Source organism: Chamaea fasciata, unplaced genomic scaffold (genome assembly GCF_029207755.1).
Source record: "Chamaea fasciata isolate MVZ Bird 193981 ecotype frontalis unplaced genomic scaffold, bChaFas1.0.hap1 SCAF_2, whole genome shotgun sequence".
Classification (NCBI taxonomy): Eukaryota; Metazoa; Chordata; class Aves; order Passeriformes; family Sylviidae; genus Chamaea; species Chamaea fasciata.
The window spans coordinates 64,853,917-64,873,285 of record NW_027094087.1 but is presented as its reverse complement, the minus strand read 5'-3'; the positions used below and the strand labels follow the sequence as shown (position 1 = coordinate 64,873,285).

The 19,369-nt window shown below is 35.1% G+C and overlaps 1 protein-coding gene across 5 annotated transcripts in view; it reads left to right on the top strand.

Moving 5' to 3' along the window:
- The window catches only part of DACH1 (dachshund family transcription factor 1), a 356,356-nt gene that overhangs the window by 218,471 nt on the left and 118,516 nt on the right, over positions 1 to 19,369 (top strand). Inside the window, exon 4 of one of the 5 annotated variants that reach the window (XM_066176271.1) lies at positions 19,153 to 19,308. The exons of the other annotated variants lie outside the window; for them this stretch is intronic. Within the exon in view, the coding sequence (XP_066032368.1) occupies positions 19,153 to 19,308 (156 nt within the window). The remainder of the gene's footprint in view (positions 1 to 19,152; positions 19,309 to 19,369) is intronic. 5 annotated transcript variants of the gene reach the window in all.

The window sequence follows — 19,369 nt, the reverse complement described above, 5'->3', positions numbered from 1 at the left end:
GCTGCCCTGGGAGCAGCATAAGAAGGAAATTGTGACTTGAAGCAATTCTGTTTGGTATTCTGGGGGGTAGGGTCAAAACTAGCCTCAGTGTCTGCTCCCTCCCTTCCCCTACCGGTGGGTGGTGAGTCTGCAGAACTCATTTCCCCTCCTGAGCTACCATCTGTGGTATGAGAAACCAGTTCACGGAAGAGAAACTCAGAGTTTCTCTGAAAAGGTTTGTGTATTAAACCCTTCTGTTTTCTACATTTTCAAATACATTCAGGGTAATAATCAGTTCATATGCTGAAATAAAATTAGGAGTATTATTTTTAAACTTCCTTGCAGGACCTTGTGTTAATCAAGTCGTAACTTCTTGATGTTGTTTGATTTACTAGTAATTCTAAGACTCAGCATAAACAATTTTCCTGAGCAGCTTGTTTAGCCTTAGAAAATGTCACCAGCTAGAGCTATTTACGCAACACTCTTCAAATTCCTGTGAGTTGAGCGGTGTGTATTTTGGAATGCTTTAACCTCCTCACTAAAATGAAGAACTCCTTCTAATTTCAGCTGCTTCCAGGAATATAACCCAGTCTCCCTGGGAGAAAACTAGCAGTCTCATCAACGCTATCTTGTACTGGCAGAAAGTTGTATTGGCAGAGGAAGAATGTGTCTCTGAGCAGTAGGTCACCCCTCAACTTTTGTCAGGGTATGCAGGGGAAGATTTGAAGCTTTTAGGGGCAGTGCACTCCTCATCACCACAACAGAGATTTCTCTAAGAGTAATTGCTTTTATTTCTGAGTATGTAAAAAATAAACCCTGTTTAAAATTGCCAGTGGCTTTGTTAATGCACCTTTAGTAAAATAAAATGCTGGTTTCTTTATTTCTTTTGTTTTTCCCTTGGTTCAGATAACACTGACATTTGCTTACCTTTCTTCTTCTTATATATATATACATATATATATATATATATATATACTCTGACATGAAAAAGAGAATTACAGACTCTCCTGCTATAATTCAAATTTTAAACAAGAATAAATACTGGTAGTAACATCTGGCAGGATTGAAACAGGCACAGTGAATTTTTCTTTGAGAAAGAGTATACAGTTATTATTGCTAAACATGAAGTTACATGGGTTTGCTTGCTTAATACACAAAGAGGTTTGTACTCAAAGGGATGGTTTTTTTTCTGTTGCTTGCCTTCTCAGGCCTGTTAAATGAAGCAACATTGTGGCCTTGTTAGACAATTATAACAAAAACAAGATTGCTTTAGTAAGAATTTCAAATAATCATATAATGTCATCATTTACAGAAGCATTTTGTTTTAAAAAACATTATTGAAATAATATTGAGATGAACAATTTTAGCTGTTTTCCAGTGCCTGTCCTGGCACTGTGCATATTGATTATTATATGTGCATTGAGAAATTATTATATTAAGAGCATTGCATTTACTTGAAGTATAAAATCCACTGTAAAAAATAGCTTCACCGGGGCTCATTGCGGTCCAATATACACAGTTAGAAGTTCCCATTTCATTTTTCTCACAGACATTTTGTACTTACATTGCTGAAACCCTTTTCTACCATGGCAGAAAATTTTTAACTTATGAAATAAACCTTGTAATTTAGGTTTATTTTTTTTGTGTGTATTTTTATGTCTACTTTAAATATCTGCTAGCAATGATACAGCTGTATAATAAATATATACTAATATAACAGCTCAGTGAAATCAATAGTCACAGATTTTAGTAACCAGTATGAATAAGGAAGTTTACTTTTATTCGGTGACCACGAACAATCCTCTCTGCACCACCTAAATGTTGTTTAGACTTTAATAGACTAAGATCTTGGTGTCTCCTGGGAGAAAAGAAAGTATAAATACATGCATAACAAATGTGGTCCTTGAACTTTTATACATCTGCGTGCATCGGTACATGCCAAACATAACATACTCCAGCTTATTCACCTTCAGGCTTCTGCAGAGGCTATTTAGTTATATAATCTGCAGAGGATACATATGGAAAGCCTTTTCTTATACAGCTCCCAGACCAGCTCTACAAGAGTCTCTGCTTTGGTGGAGACCAAAGTGGTGGTAGTGTTACCTTGTGAGCTTGGCTCTTTCTGGGGTATAATAGAAGAGCACAGTTAGCCACAAAGATACGCCCCTTCTGCATCCCATGAAGCAAATCTGTCCCTCTGCATGCTGCACACAGGTAGTGTGGGTAAGGGCAGGAAAAAAATCAGTAAAGTCTTTTATTTCCTATGTCAAGAGAATAGGAGAAACCTGTCAAGCCCCCCCGCCCCCCCCCCCCCCCCCCCCAAAGCAATCCCATGTTTGTATAGTATGCATCGATTCCTGGGATAGGCAGTGAACTGTTGCAAACCATTTGCCTGAAAAATAATATTTTGACACTGATGTGCTTGTAATCTGCTTTCTTAAGGTTTAAAACAAAGCTTCACAAAACTTAGTTGGTAGAGTGTTAGGCTAAACCCAGGGTAAATGTCCAACTGCAACCCAAAAGTCTGAGTTCCCTGGCAGGGCTGGAAGTGTGGTCGTGCCTGGGGAGGTGACCCTCAGATGGTAATGCTCACCCAGTCACAGGGACATCCACTTACTGCACTAGTCACATCACTGCAGGAAACAGGAATTTTTCTTTAATCTAAACTGAGATGCTAAAATCATCATGTATTTGCAGCCGAGATTTTTAAGAAGTATGAATGATATCAGGATTGGTGATACAATTGCAAGAGTTGACAACGCTGTAGGTGGCACAAACAGTTGGTTTTAGCTACCTTTAGATATTAAGCACATTAAGCAAGAAACTTATGAAGAATTGATTTTTCTGAAGTGTCAGCTACGTCAGCTGGCACTTGTAATACATCTTTTGTGCAAGTCACACTGTAAACTGAAATGCGAAGCACATATGGGTAGGAAATCCTTTTCCTGTGAATTGTCCAATCAGTCTTGCATTGTTTGAAAATACCATCCCCACATACTTACCATATGTCATTTCATATAGGAAGATTGTGCAACTTTGAAGAAGCAGCTTTAAGCCTTTATTTTCTGTTGGTTACTTTGATCTATCTGCTACTTTCTTTTTGCAGTATAATACCGAAGTGAGTCATGAGTCTTCTGCAAGTTAAGGGCATGTGGATATTATCAGGAACAAATGATAATGTTTAATAAGTTTGGTTTTATGTAAGTACTGTTTTAAATTAATTAAAGACTAGGAAAAAAACGACATGAATTACCTTTAGTAGTATCTGCAAATATAACCCATTCTGCAGGTTCTGTGTGTAGCAGGCACCTGTGCTTAGAGACTAAATGGTGAATAGGAATCTGACTATTAAAAAAAAGTTGCTGGGATGAAAGTCATAATCTATCTCTGCATTTATAATTTTGTATTTCATCAGTGCCTTCAGTCTTATCTGCCATAGCATAGCCATGTTCAATAAGAAGTATCTTTGCACTTCAATTTAATTTTAAAGTAATTGCATCTCATAGATGCCTTGATGCAAAAAAAAAAGTATCATGTAATCCATGTAATTATAGTTTCTGCCTGTTCATTTATTAGCTACGTTTACAAGCAAGAAGTAGATTTGTATGTTTTCAAAACATATGCTTGGTAAGCACTAAATCTAAGACTTATAAAAACATTATCAATATGTTCTAATTAATATTTGCTCTTTTCCTTAAGCTATTATAAGGATACTTAATGCATAGCCTAAAATTAGAGTTGACAATTGCAAATACAACCCAACCAACATAGTAATAAAATCAATACTTACATTTCCCTTGGGGCCACTATTTACTGTTTGCTGTGCCATTTCCTTAATGGAATGGCAGTTACGTTTGCAGAAACCTTGTAACTATGATTTTTGTATTTTAACTAAAAGCAGCTTTCCTGAAGTAGTATGATTAAAAAAGAATCTGGAGTTGCTTTCAGAAAATTGCTGTAAACATTTTGCAGCCAGTTTTAACAAAGACTGGTAAATGTCACTGAATTCTGAAATGAATTGTTTGTAATGTTTAAAGTCCTTTCAGTTGTATTGCAACAGACATTTCCCTTAATCTTGAAATACTTCCCTGATTTGTTTTTACTTTCATTTACTCAGTTCAAATTATTCTTAATCACTGAAAGCTCATTCCTGTGTGGAGGTCTGCAGTGTTCTTAAAGTGTACAAGGGAGTCTGGCAGTTTATTTGACTTAGCAAATTGAAATAATGGAGGAAAGCATGATCTTTGAGATGAGTCACAGCAGCTGCTGCACAGATCTAATTCTAGTCCTCTGACTTGATTCTTCTTTCACTGAAGTCTGCCATTCTCTGGTGGGGCAGCAGGCTTTTCTGTGCCTTGCAATGTAGCTGTATAGTACAGAGAGCATGCTGTAGTTGACATTTATAGTGCACACAAGTGTCCTGTGTGTTTGCATATTCAGTAGAATATTTCTCTAATGATCTCTGACAAGAGGGATGAGCATCTGAAAGAAAATCTGTGAGTCATCATGGCTTAATAATTCGTTCCTTATGGGGCTCTGCTGACCGTGCAGTGCTCTTGGCATAGCTGAAGTTTAGGGTAACAGGTTCTGTCGTACAACATGGCCACTTCCTTGGACTCAACTGTCAGGGACTAACTATTAACTCTAATTGTTAACTAATTATTACCTTTGATCATGTGACCTTCTACCAAACTTCTGCTTTCTCTCCCATTTTGCAGCTATTATTTAGAATAGTATTCATATGAGCGGGTTGTTTGTAGTCTGCATCAGTGTCTGATACAGTCACTCCATATGAAATGTCACCATTTCAGGATCTGCTTTCATTTCACTTGTTAGTGGTATGGGAAAATAAAAAAAAAAATTATGGAATGCAAAAGAAATTTTGAAATATGGTAATGTGAAAGCATTGAAATTAGAAATGTTTTATAGTGATGAAGAAAGTATACACATACCAAGAAATATGTATTATATTTCTAATGGATCCATAAACATATCAGACAAGATATACACCAAAATATGCTGAATTGAACTGAAAAAATGCCAGAACAAAATGGAAGTTCAGGATTATTTTGGTCCAGTTCTGAGTATTTTTACAACTTTTATGTCATGAATGTCATTTAAATTTCAATGTTCCTTGTAACTTTTCTGTTAGGATGCATCTAAAAAGTATATTAAAATTTGTCTTTTAAATGTATACGTAAGAATTATGCAATTTTTGTACATAGTACAGTTTAGGTATAGACTGTGTCATCAGTAATCACTGTTATAATTTTGTAAAATTTTTATCTAAAATTTTTACCAAAAATATCTGAGAGTCTGCCCTTAGGCCATTAGTCATTGTTCTAGGCTTCAACAGCAACAATGGTTCAGCTTCCACAGAGAACAAGTCAGGATATAAACAGAAATATTTTTCAGTATTCAAATATATTCTTTTGGTTTTAATACTTTGAAGCTTTGGAGGAAGGAGTTAAATTTTGTCATTAACATGACCCTAGAATACCTTTCAAGTTCTGATCCCTTGAAAATCCATCTGAGTCTGACTAAGAGAGAAAATTCTGAAATTGTGTTTCGCATGCCTACTGGACTTGTTTAGAAACTTGCTACTCTCCTTGCAGCTGCACTGGTATGGCCCAGACACACAGGTCTGGGGAACCTGCTGTCCAGTTTTGCAAGAAAAGAACATTATTTTGGAACATTCAACTCCTGTTGCCTAAATGATAGTGGTACTAGCATTTTCAGCATTTGATGTCTGTACCATAGAAGAAAGTCTTGATGTTTGTTTTTCGGATTTGGCAGATGTAATTCCCTGCACTTTACTAATACAGTGCCTTATAGCATCCTTTGAGGATACTGTTTCTGGACAAAACCACTAGATTGCTCAGAATAGGTTACTAAGAGCAAGCTGGCTTCCACCCTACCAGTGAAAAACTTGAAGTAGGTCTGATGGAAACTAGATTAGTCCCATCATGAAAAAACAAACAAATGCCCCACGTACTTTAAAGTTTGTCCCAGTATGATTTAATTCTATGAGACTCAGCATTTGTTTATGCAAACCTGCAGTATTTAGTGGCACCAGCAAACTTTGTTTCATTAATATTTAGCGAAAGCAATTGTGTGCACAGAATCCTAGACCCATTCAAGGAAACATATTTTGAAACAGGATATTGAAAATAAAGTCCATAGGACAACAAAAGTCAGCTTACATGCTGATGTCAGCATTTGTGTGTGGTGATAAAGCCAAGCTCTTTCCATGATAAAGATAAATTCATATCCAAATCTTTAATAAAAAAAACAAACTGATGTTAGCTATTCCCATTAAAGTCAGAAGCGTCTTTGTAACACTTCCCAGAGACTCAATTGTTTGGAACAAAAGTTATGTCCTGTTAAGAAAAAAAATTAATCACTCAAGTTATTACATAGGGTGTGCTGTGTATTCCAGGTTCAAGCTTTATACTGAAGCCTTTGAAGAGGCTGCCCATACCTACCAAATGTTGTAATTGATACAGAATCACTGCCATACAACAGCTGCAATAACAAGGTGCTGCTGCCTTTACTTTAATCTACCTCTCTTTCTGCCAGTTTATTATGTTTTGAATTTATTCTTTTGTAGATCTGTGAGCTATCTTTCTTATGGAAATTAATCTTTTTAAAAGATTTGTACTCTCATTTTCAAACACTAATACATTCATTCAAGTATCCCATTATTCAGAACCAGCTGGCTTTTTATCTAGTGATATTTACTTCAAAAAGCCAAGTTAAATGGTATCATAGATTAATTCTCAGGGCACAGGAAAGCTTTTTTAGAGAAAAAGAGATTTGGTAATTACTTAGAATATCGCAATAAAATCACAGAACATGTCAAAAATGCGTTATATAATCTGTCATAATACGAAGCTTCAAAAAAAGTTAATTCACTGAATTGAATCTAATATGTAGCATCAGTATATGATTTTTAAGTGGAACGTTAAGTAAGGATAAAACTTTGCTGTGATTTATAATAAGCTATGTCATGATTTTTAGTTATGTATTTTTTCTTTGGAGAAAGCACTGAAACTTCAAAAAGGGCATTATCCACTGAAATTTCATACATAAATCAAACTCGAAATAAGACACATTTTACAATTCAATTTAAGATCCCACAGAGACAATAATGTTGCAAGCTGTGCATTTTGCAGAGTAATATAGTAATGTCTAGTTTGCATTTTTGAAAAACCAAATTAATCACACTGTATTGAATATGTTGAAGCAAACCTAAAATTCATCTATTATTAAAAAACTTGTGCAACAAACACAAACTATATTTTATACATAAAGGACAAACTCATTTATTCATTAGGTTAAAACACTTGGAGTTTGCATTTTGTAGCTACTAAAGAAGTGACATTTGGTATGTGTTCTCTTTTTTTGAATTTTTCAAAGCATTATGTTCAGACTAATCTGCTTGAAAAACTGTACTAATACTTCAACACAGTGTCAATCCTGAAGATTGTGCAGAAATCTCTGTGGAAACTAAGGGTAGTCTCGACATTTATATTTTCTTTTTTAGTGAATCACTTTACAGGACAAATGTTCAGTTATCATATATCTCATATTTAGGTAGCATATTTTTTCCCTTGAAAGATTAGCCACAAGATAATAACTTTTTAGCTAGTTTTTAGTATTTGTACGTCCTTTGAGCTAACATGCCTAGGCACTGCTTTGAATTAGGACTTGTATCTTTGCACTCAGCTGTGCTCAGACAGGTACTTCAAAGCAACCCGAATGAAATTTTGGCCTTTATCAAGTCTCACTGATTTCAATGGAAACAGTATTTCAGTCTTAATATTTTAAAGGGAAAGATATTTTAAAACTATTTGTAGGTGTTTTCCTATTTTATAATATAATTGTGAAATTATGTATTCTGTATCTTGCAGGGCATATAAGCTGCATGCCAAATTTGTATGCCTAGTGTCAGGTGCTTCTACATCTAATTCTATTTCTAGGAATACCACTTTAACTTCCTATCTCCTCTAGGCCAAATTTGAATTTTAGGATTTGATTTCTGGGAGAATTGTTACCTGTTAGCAATTTGTCTGTGATTCATGTCTTGATGATTTAAAAGTGAGACATGAAGCTTTTTATTTTTGTTGGAAACCTATATTGACTGTACACTACAGAGATTGTTTGGAAAGACAAGGCTTCTGAAAAAATGTTCACTTGCATTTTAAAGAAACAAAAATCTTAAATGAGAATAAAAAACTTTTTGGAATTTGAAAAAAAAAAGTGCATAATTTTTCCTGAAGCATCTGAAAATCTTCTGGCCCTTGTCCAATATTTTAGTTCAAGGTCTAAGCATAAACACTTTTTAATCCAAAAGTAACATGTTTTGTTTGTTTGTTTTAAGCAGCATAAAACACATTGCTAGATCCAGTAGTAGAAAAATTTCAAGCAGCTTTCAGGTTCTTGGCCACTGTAGTGGAATCCAGATCTCCAGCTGAGGTGTATTTGTTTTAAGAAATTTAGGATGAGTGCTAACCTACAAATAGCTGAAACAATCCCCCCAAACCATGGCATGGGTGTGGAACTACCTGATCTTTAAGGTCCCTTCCAAACCAAATCATTCAATGATTCTATCATTCTATACTGGGTTGATCAATGTGAATTTCTAACGTATCATCTTGTTTGTAGGCCTTAAGGCTGTGGGACAAAACACACACAAACATCTTTATCCATTGGGCATGCAGAAGACTGAACACAGGTTGCTGAGAAGTCATCAACCCACCTTGTTATTACATAATAGCCATCATTTTTACACTGGTTAAAACTTAGCAGAAGGCACGAGACTTGGGAACAGAGGTTGTCTTTCTCAAAACTGTACCCACAGTTCTCACCTGGGGAGCACTGTCACTAATTGAGTCAAGGCAGGATGAGGAAAAAGTACTTTTTGGCTACCTATTGTCTCTCCTGTTATGTGACTGTCCTCATCTCTAATCAGATGAATTACTGATTACGAAGAAAGGTTGATGGAGCTAGGAAGCATAGTAAGATGTGTGTTTGTGTCATTTTCTTACCATTGAAAGAGTGTGACATTCTGGTTTTTATTAAATGAGATCTAGATGTAAATACCTGACTAAAAATTTTGTCTAAGACACAGTTAAAGATATTGTTTCAGGTACACTTAAAAGGTGTGTGCATTCTTCACAAATCAGTTTGATAAAAGATACAGGAATGACTACGATGAATAAGATTCATATGGGCTTGGTAAAGTTCAGAGCACTAAATCTTGGTATAATAGCTTAGGTGAACTTCTTTGTCCTAGAACTATTATAGGGAAAAAAAATGCAACTGTAAAGCCAATATTGAATAAATTATCATAACATGCTATCATTTAATGACAATAAGCTTTTTTGTCAAATACTGGCTTGACTTTTTTGTCTCTTCCATGTTAGGTGAAAATTTTTGCCACTAGAGATGGTTATAGGTAACAGTGATCCAGACATCTTTTGAAGTAAATAAATATTTTGTATTAAATAACTTTATGGTAGTCTTTTCTTTTAATTTTAGAAAGGAAACAAAAAATCCAAAATAAATTAGAAACACCCTCCTCCCTCCCCCAATCACAGAAATCCAAGGAAATATTTGAGAAATTTGCTGCTTAAGTAAGATGTATCACATTCACATTCCTACCCTCTTAATCCAATTTCATAGTTTTAGCTGCTTTTGTGTGAAGATTTTACCTTTGATCATTTTTGTAAGGCTCCAGTCAGAAAAATCAGCAGCAGTTCTGAGTAGAGTAAGGTATCTGTACATAAAGAGAGAATGGCGGTAGACTGAATCTCACAGAGAAAACGATCCCTTTCGCATAAACACCACCAATTGTGAGAAGCAATTAAAATAAATACACAATTACATGTAGAACTTTCTCGCCGAGGGAAATTCCTTGTATCCTGTTGTCTGTGTATATGTATTTGTTTCTTTCAGTATTTTCACACTATAAGCCCTTTGGGGCCAGGAGTGTTCACCTGCTCTAACTGTCACATATTATTACTTCTACTGTTACTACTAGTCATACTAGTTGTAACTTTTTTCAGTCATCCTGAGAAAGCAATAAATCATGTGCAGAAACAGTTTCAGCAATCCTGAAAGGAGACTCAGAATCCATAAATTCTTAGGTAAGATTTAAGTAACGAAATGGTACAATCATCTGTCTTGGGACATGGAACTACGGAAAAAAACCTAAAGGCTTAAGTGTATGATGAAGTTACTGAAGCATACTGAGGTGCTGAATAACAGCTGAGATGTAATAATGATTCTCACTCCACACCGAAAACAAGATAACATTTGTGTTATTCTTGATCAAAGAAAGTGCATTATGATTTTGTTTGCTAGGCTGAACATACTAGATTTTGAGCTGGTAGGCAAATATGCTCCATTTACAAATCAAAGTATGTGGAAATAACATATTTTCTAGTAAAACTCTGGTTCACAATTTGTTGTTCCATTTATGTATTTACACATTTCGTTTGTGTGTGTGTGTGACGTAAAAGTAGAGGTGTACAGATGCATACACATATGCTCAAATAACATTGAAGTAGTGAAGTTGTGCACTTAAAAGCTAGAAAAAGGTATTTTTAATGATGATAATAACAACAATAATAGTAGTAGTAACAATAATAATAGTAGTTGTTATCATCATCAGCAGTGGATTTCTTTGAGACCTGAGTTTATTACATGCTGCAAATTTACATAAGGAATGTATAAGACCTAAAAATTAGAGACTTTATCAGAGTAGTCATGAGAGAGCTAAATCAAAGCTGTACAGGCAACTCAAAAGTAAAACAATTCCTCACAAATCTTTGAGTTAGCACCTGCTTCCCAAAGGAGGGGGAAATGGCTCTGTGAGCCTCAGAGCTTGTGCAGCCTTCTCCCTTTTGCACAGCAGTTTTCTAGTGTGGAAGAGACACAGCATCGATTCAGAAACCTCTGTGTCCAGCTCCATGCTGCTCATCAAGTCAATATCTGGGCAAACATAAGTTTCCTTTTCCCTGAAAAGGAAACACAGCCACGTGCTCTGGAGAGTGCCTGAAACTTGCTGCAGCTGGTGGGGTTTCATGCAGCCAACTTGGGGCTGTTTTCCCAGAGAGCATAGGGATGCAACTGCTATGAGACCTTGCAATAAACTTTGCTTAAGACTGGATAATTAATCTGTTGATCAATAAGGACTGATTTTTGATAATTTAGCCTTTCTTCCTAAGAAAATGACTAAAATTTCAGTGAGTAAAAATTTGAATAATGTTGTTCAAGAAGGCATTTTGTGTGCAGTCTTTTAGAGCCAATGTCCTGTTAAGAGTTTGTGCAGCGTTTGTGCTGGGAATCGAAATATCCCTCTTTAGTTCATCAATTTTTAAAAAAATCATCAATAAACTTAATTCACTGTAATATGTAAACCTCCCTGCTTTGCATTTTCATCCATGGTGCATCTTCTTTGGAACAGATTGAACATGATTTCACAGAGGCCTTCTCACTTTTACTTTCAGTGCTTTCAAGCCCAATGTATCTTGCTTCTCTTATTTTTTTGTTTTGTAACACAGCTGAAACAGTTAGGGCAAATTGTGGACTAACTAACAATTATGTCTATCTACTAGAAGAAATTAGGAAGCTTAGCATTCATTCTCACTTGATGCATTTTGTCTATGCCATTAATTTTTGCACTTCTGTGTATTTACTGAGGATTTTCTAGTATTTGTTTTCCTTTAGTTTATAGTTTATACAGAATTGTCAGCCGTACTTAGATGTCCTGAAAATCTGACTTTTCTTCTTGAGTTAAAGGGGCAGTAATTAGGTTGTTATTTTTCAAAACTTTTGAGAGTTTTTTTTAAAGAGAAAGAGAAGGGGGAAGACAAGTTAGTGAATATATACATGGTATGTTGTTTTGATTTACTTTTCTTGTTTCTGAGCACTGCTAATATAGAATTAGAGGCTATAAAACTCAGATGAGAGGTGATACGGATCAAAAATCAGAATCCACACCATCTGAGGAATTGCCTGTATCAGACCAGTGTAGATATTAATCACGAAATCCCATCCAGATCCATATTTTCAGGAAAGCTTAGGGACTTACTTGTAGGCATGAATCACTCAGAAGCTCAAACTTGTGTCTTTCACCTTGGACAAGTTTCTGGACCGGTCTGTTTTTGTTTCCACTGTACTGAAAAGGAAGCCTATTATCCTATATAATGATTATACAGAGAAACTAATTGAATGAGGATAACTTCTTTCTTTATAAACTGAAAACAGGATTTTACACTAAAAAAACTTAAACCCATTTTTTTCAGAAAATATTCTAAATATGTTCTTATAGACTACTCAGCCAGGCATATTCACTCTTACCTGTTTCTTAAGCATACAGAAAATACTCGTATCTACAATGACATGAAATGACTACATATGGTAATATATTTATTATCTATTGAACGGGCAATTTTTGTACAAAAGCACATACCCGTGTAATCATGATGTTTGCTAAATACTTTGTGATGTTCATTACGTTGAGAGATAAGGAAAATGTAGTTTTTGTTGGTTTTTGGTTGACTTCTGATCGTTCGTTAGTCTTTATATTTTAAAAAGTCTTCCTCAAGCGAGTAGCTTTCTGGTCTGAAGTCAACCTATTTAACCAGGTGTACCTGACAGGAAAATGGGGTCCAGTTTTTATTTTCCTGAACACAGTGCATACAACACACCTGATATTTTGTTTCTTGATGATGTCACAAATTTATTTTTGCATATTTAAAATCGCATTGTTATCTTTTAAGATCATATAACCATAAAAATAAACTGGTTTTTATCTATGAAATTAGCACAAGTTAGGTATTAGTAAAAGGAGACAAATGGAAAATCTCTTTTTAGGTAAATGTCACACAGCCTGTAACTGAGTTGCTGAGCTTTCAGTTGTCTTGGACAGTTTCATTATTCATTAAATTGAATTTTAAAAAGCTTCTCCTGTGTTAATCTTTTTTGGTGAAATAATGAAGGATTAGTATAAAATATCTATATTCTATGGAACTCATTGTAACTGTAAAAAAATTCTTTCACTTACTAACTTATATAAATTCAGTATTTCCTGATTAATGATTAAGCCTGTACTCTGGTATTCAGCATTTACAATTCAATCTTATTTCCTGGAATTAACAGTTTCTACTACAGTTTATATTATCAGAACATGAATATGGGAAAAGTAAAGTGGGTACAAATTTGGCCCATGGTGCAAAGTGCAGCTATATTTTCTTTTGTACCATTGCCACAAAACAAGTATGCAATAAAACTAAAACAGTGAATGAAGCAGTCTACATGACTGAGACTACTGTTTTTCAGATTTCTACTTTTGTCAGCAAAGAATAAACAATATGTTACTTCAAAGGTTCTTTTGGCTTCTCCTTTATATATTTCTGTAGCAAGATATTTCTCAAAGGATACGTGCTTGTGTGTGTGTGGTTTTTTTCTTTTCAATTTGCTACTGCACATATATGTAATCTGTCATAACAGCAGAACTGCAAATACCAGACTCATCAGCCTACTATTTTAGAGAAAATTATGGACACTTTTAATTAAGAGCCCACATTGCTTATGGCCTATTTAAGAGCATCAACATGATTTTATAACCAAACCCCCCCAAAACAATGCAAAACTTTCTGAGGGGATAAAAAAGAAAAGAAAAATTCTTATGTAAAGCCAAATACAAAGGGTTACAGAGAAGACTTGGAAAACTTACTTTTCCATGTTGCAGTTCTTTCTCTTTTATTCACTTTGTGATCCCAGAAAAGGTAGCAATCCAAGTATCAAAAATATTAGAACAGATACTGTTTACAAATGGCAAGGGTGTATTTTTCCCCTTTAATGATGTAACAGTAACATAGAGACCGTATAAAAATGCCTTTATCTGTAGACGTGTATCCTTTTTACAGTCTCACAACTCTCATATATTGCAGAAAAATTTTACATCTGATTTTAGGAAACTGAATTATATAGAAATCAAATCACAAATTTATAACAGTTCAAAGACTAAAGCATCAGTATTTGATTTGGGCAGTTTACTAAGTGGTTTCCTCACTGTCAGGAGGCTAAGATTACCAATTTTTAGCACGCTGATTATGCATATTTTCCAGTGGACATAAATAGCCAAGATCGTGAGTAGTCCACTTCAGAAAAATGAGCCAACACAGCTGATACTGATGCTTTGTTTGGTAATTGTTGCTGAGATACAAATTGTTTCAGCAAGCACAGAAGATAACAGAAAGATTAGGAGACTAAAAGGAGATCAGTAGCACACGCACACACACAAAAAAAAGTAGCTTGAGCTGTTAGTGGGAAATCAGACTCTTGTGTTTTTGCTATGTGATATTGCTTGTATATATAATGGTACCTGAAACTATCCCTGAGCCAGTGCTAGGGTTTACTTGCCTAAAGACATGCTTGAACTGTTCTTTGGAATTCCATAAAATATCAAGTTTTCCACATGAAAGGAAGGGGAAGACCCAAGGGCCTGGCAGATAGCCTAATTTTAATTTCTAAAAACCACCTATAATCAAAAAAAAGTTTGACTTAGTTGTCTAGGCATAGATATATGCTACTACCTTAGATACCGTGGAGTATCCTGCCTGATCTACACCTCCAGACAGCCTTGGGATCTCCTGCAGGTGCTGTGTGGTACTCACCAACCCTGTAAGACATGATTCAAATCCTTTTGGCCATTTCAGTACTTGTGTGTTTAGGCCATTGAACTGACTCTGGGAGAAGGGTCACTGTAGTTTTTGGAAGCGGCAGATGCAGATTCAGCTGACCAAAGGTAGGCCTTGTCTCTTGCAGAGTGAGCTCAGCAGCTCTCAACCTTTTGGCTGGATCCCTGTTGACTGTCGCAGGAACTAAAGTGTTCAGCTCACATTGTGGAAACAGAAATTTAAGCAAACTGAATCCTAATGGGGTCAGAATGAAAAAAGGAAAAGGAGTAATAATAAGAGTAATGATTATAAAATAAGAGTAATGCAAATAAGGGTAATGATTATAAAAATGAACCTGATATATTTAGATCAGTGTTTGTTCGTGGGGCTGACATTGTACACTAGTTTACTGCTTCATTTTGTTTTTCTTGGCTGCATTACCTTCTAGTCCAGAATTGTTTCAATTTATTATTACCATCCTTAGCTACCTAATTGTGCTACTAATGAATACAAATAATCCAGGCATCAGGCTTTTACAGACCCACTTCAGTGTACAAATAATGGTTTGTTGTGTAACTGCTGATTATGGGAGAAGGTAACTCACATTATGGAAAATATTGCTGATGAGGAAAGCAATGGATTCTGTACTATACATTTTAAATTGTGAAAAAGTATTGTCATTCTTGTTCTGTTGAGTTGTTCATCATGAGAAAATGTGAGATCATCTGAGCCTGGTTTTTAAGCATTTGTACTTGCACATTTGGAACTTCATTTCAATTTTTTGAGTGTCTGTATTAGAACTATTACATATAAAATATGTAGTTGGCTACCAAATTGCCTATTCAAGTACATATGTGTGGGGTTTGAGCACTCAACATTAAGCATTTGCATTTCAAAATTGGATCCCTTGTGCTTGAAAGCCTTGAAAATGGTACTCTATGGTCAGCCTAGTGCAGCATCAATTGAAATGCTGTTTGAATGCAATGTAGAGCTTCCAATTGCTGCTTCAGAAAGTGTTATGCTGAATCTGGAACACTTTGCATAATTTAATTAATTATGCCACTAAAAACTGATTTTCTCTCAATTTAAAGCAAACAGCTTTTATGAGGGTGAACTGCAGCACCCAGGGATATCAGGTGTCCAAGCTTTTAATCCTATTACAAAGACTTGACAACCACTGATGGAAACTGGAAAAACATAAGCCTCCAGCAGGGCAACAAGTGAAGAGGAAGAAGGCAACAGATTTTTAATACTCTTTGAAACCACTGTATGCATTAAATCAAAATCAAATGTAAAAAGTGACAGAACTGGTAGCTTGCACTTTGTTGTGCACACAGTGAATAGGGTCTAAGGAGTAACACTTATTTTGCTTTGACGTTAATGAAAATAACTGTTTCCTTTAAGAGGAAAAGTGTTCTGTTTAACTAGCATAAGAAAAACACAGTGAATGGCCAAGACTATTTGTGTCTGTGTCTGTTCACCTAAAGTGTTCAGGAGCTCAACAGTTGGAAGTTTGAAAGTGGTTTCTAGTGTTATGGATTGGATTCTGTCTGTAAATCATTTTCCATATAAGCAAATCTTAACAGATGATTCTAGACTACAAGCATTAACAACACTGTCACTAAATGCTAGCCTTGATACTTAGGCTTTCTGAAACTTGTCTTCTCTCTTCCAAATTATTATTGGGTTCAATATCGTGCTAAAACAGCGGACACTGTAATTTTGAGGCAGAAAAGAGTACTGATTTAGAAAAGCTCTAATTTCTGAGCCACATAAGCAGAGCCATAATTGGCAAACTATGACCGACCTTGCAAAGTTCTGTGACCAGGTTAGGAAGGGTCACAGAAGAATTGACTCCATCTCCATATCGAACATCAGCATGTAACATGAAATTAACTGCACTGTAGAAGATCTTGCTGATAAAAAATAGGGAAAATATCTCATTAGTAGGAATTCAGCAGCCCTATGAATGTAAAAATTTTCTTTATAATGCTAACAAATATTCATATATTTACTAATTATATTTATATTTACTATTTATATTTATATTTATATTTATATTTATGTATTATTTGTATTCTTCATATATATATGAGCCCTAGTAGGGGTCATTGAAAGAGCTTTAACCTAGATTTAAAGGGGGAAAGGGATAAAATCAACCTCATTAGAGATGTCTGGAAGAGGCACACCAGTGTTTAAAGGACAGTGTTTTAGCAAGGTCCTTTGCTCTGCCATCTCACTGGAGGTAGAGGGTAGAGAGCCATGTGGTGGCAAAGACTACAGAGTGGGTTATTGATGTATTAGAAATTGCAGAAGTACCTAAGAATAGTTATGTAGGAATTACTTGTCTCCCTCAAAAAAGTGGTGGGATCAACAGGCCAGCTGAAATGTATCTAGGGCAATGCACACACCATGACCACCAGACAGGAAGAGCTGGAAGCCATTGTGCAGCTGGAAAACTGTAGCAGAGTTGCCAGCATGAAGACCTGGTGGGATGACTTCCACAACTGTATTGCTGCAATAGATTGCTATAAACTCTTCATAAGGGATAAACAAAACAGGAGGGTAGGTAGGCCTGTATATTAGGGAGTGAAATGCATATATCACAATGGTAAAAAGCAGAAAATTAGAGAGTATAAAATTCAAAGGAAAAAGTCTTTTTCCAGATAAGATTTAGCTGCTTTACTAGGTATTTAAAGGTATGTTCATGCTTTTTGAGAGTGTCTTAGTTCTCAAAATACAAGAAAACATGTTCACTTGTCAGAGGTCATGAGATTTGAATCATGTATTTTCCGGCTCAAGTATATTCACTGCATAAAGGTTACAAAAATTTCTTGTAAAATAATAAAAGTATCTCGTATAATTGATTCTTTTCATTGTTTCATAAAACTGCTTTGTTTGATTGCAGGAGACTTTGGACTGAATTTTCATTACCTACTTCTGAACAATTTACACTGGGATTGAGACAGTATTGAGCTAATGAGTTAGAATTTATATTAAGCTTTAACTGTCTTCCTGAAGTAACTAGGGAAAGAAAATCATAGCGATAATGGAGTATTTTTCATTATAAACTATGTTGTACAGCTTTTACAATCAGGTTTTTAATAGATCTAGAGAAATTAAATTGGAATTCTACCAACTTCTGTGCTTTTGTCATCCAATGAAAACTATGTTAAAATATGTCAAGACTAATAGGCTTATTCCCTTTCTACTGAAGTAAGAAGGAGGTGGTGTCATTCCTGTTGTTTTTCAGGCTCTGTTGTTCGTTAAAAAGCAGGATGTATGTAGACAAAGTTTCAGAAATATGCACTTTGCTGTAATCCATAATGCTAAATAGAAACTGAGCGTAGATCAAATACATCTTGACTAATGTCATCCTAAAGTCCCTATCAAGAGACGCTCCCATGAAAATAGTAGACATTTTCAAAGTCAGGAGGTTGAAATTGTGCTCTACATGAAAAAGGAAGCAATCATATATTGCTGATGGGTATATTAATACTGCTGAGAATGCATGCATATATCCATATTTATTAATGTATTCAAACATTGTTTATTGATTGTGTATGGTAAATAAACTCATTCAGTGAGTGTATAGGTTACAATGTATGCATAAACATACATACACTCAATCTCAGCATTATATGTAAATACACAGTGAGAATAATACAGTTTGTCAGGCTAGAAGATCTTAACCTTTTCATTGCATATAAATATACAAATTAATAATGAGATATTAGTTATTATTGTCCTTTATTGTATCTTATTTAATTCTATGGTTATTTTTTATGAAGAAGTCTGCAATAGTGAAAAAGGATGTTTCTCAAATAAATTATTTCTCTTCTCAGTACTTGTTTGTCCCCATTCTTCTTTGCTGTTAGTCTGTTCCACTACCAGAAGACTGCAAGAATCAATGTAATCCCTTACATTTTTATTAATAATATGAAATAAAAATGGAACATACAAGATAGAATCATCAGCCAAGCAATGTGTGCATGTTGTTGCCCTCAGTAAATTAATTTTTTAATTACTACAAAGCATATTTATTTATTTGTAAATACACAACACAGTATAACTGTAGTTTAAATTTTAATTGGCATAACAGGACATATTTTTTGTTAGACATCTTGCAGGCAAAAATATCCTCTCACGTTAAAAAGTGCTATATTTAGTTTTATTTTCTAAGTATAAAAAAGTGTATGTACAATATACACAAAACACAGACTTCATGTGAACGAGCATGACTCTAATACTTGTATGCTACCTCTTAACTTTAAAAAGTTATTCTTACATGCCTTTTTCAGAGGGTAGGAAAAAAGCCCAACCCTAAAGTCCTTCCCCCAAACCACATATTAAAAAAAGAGAATTAAAAATAAATTGCCACTTGTAAGAAGAAGTTAGAACGCTGACCCTGCTTCCAAATTCAGAAATTGAAAATTTGGAGTCTCCATTCATCCAAATAATATATATTCATTCCCCACAGGCAGCAGTGATGGTTCTTGGGATAAAGAAAAGCTTCAGTCTCCCCCCACCCAAGGATCACAGGCCTCTGTTAACCACCCCAACTTGCCTGGACAGCATAATGTTCCAGTTAGCCATCCTCTCAACCCTCTTCAACAGAACCACCTTCTGCCTAATGGTACGGGTTGACATCTTTTAGCTCTAACATCAGCAGTTTTCTAGTTCCTGTCTCTTTTTTT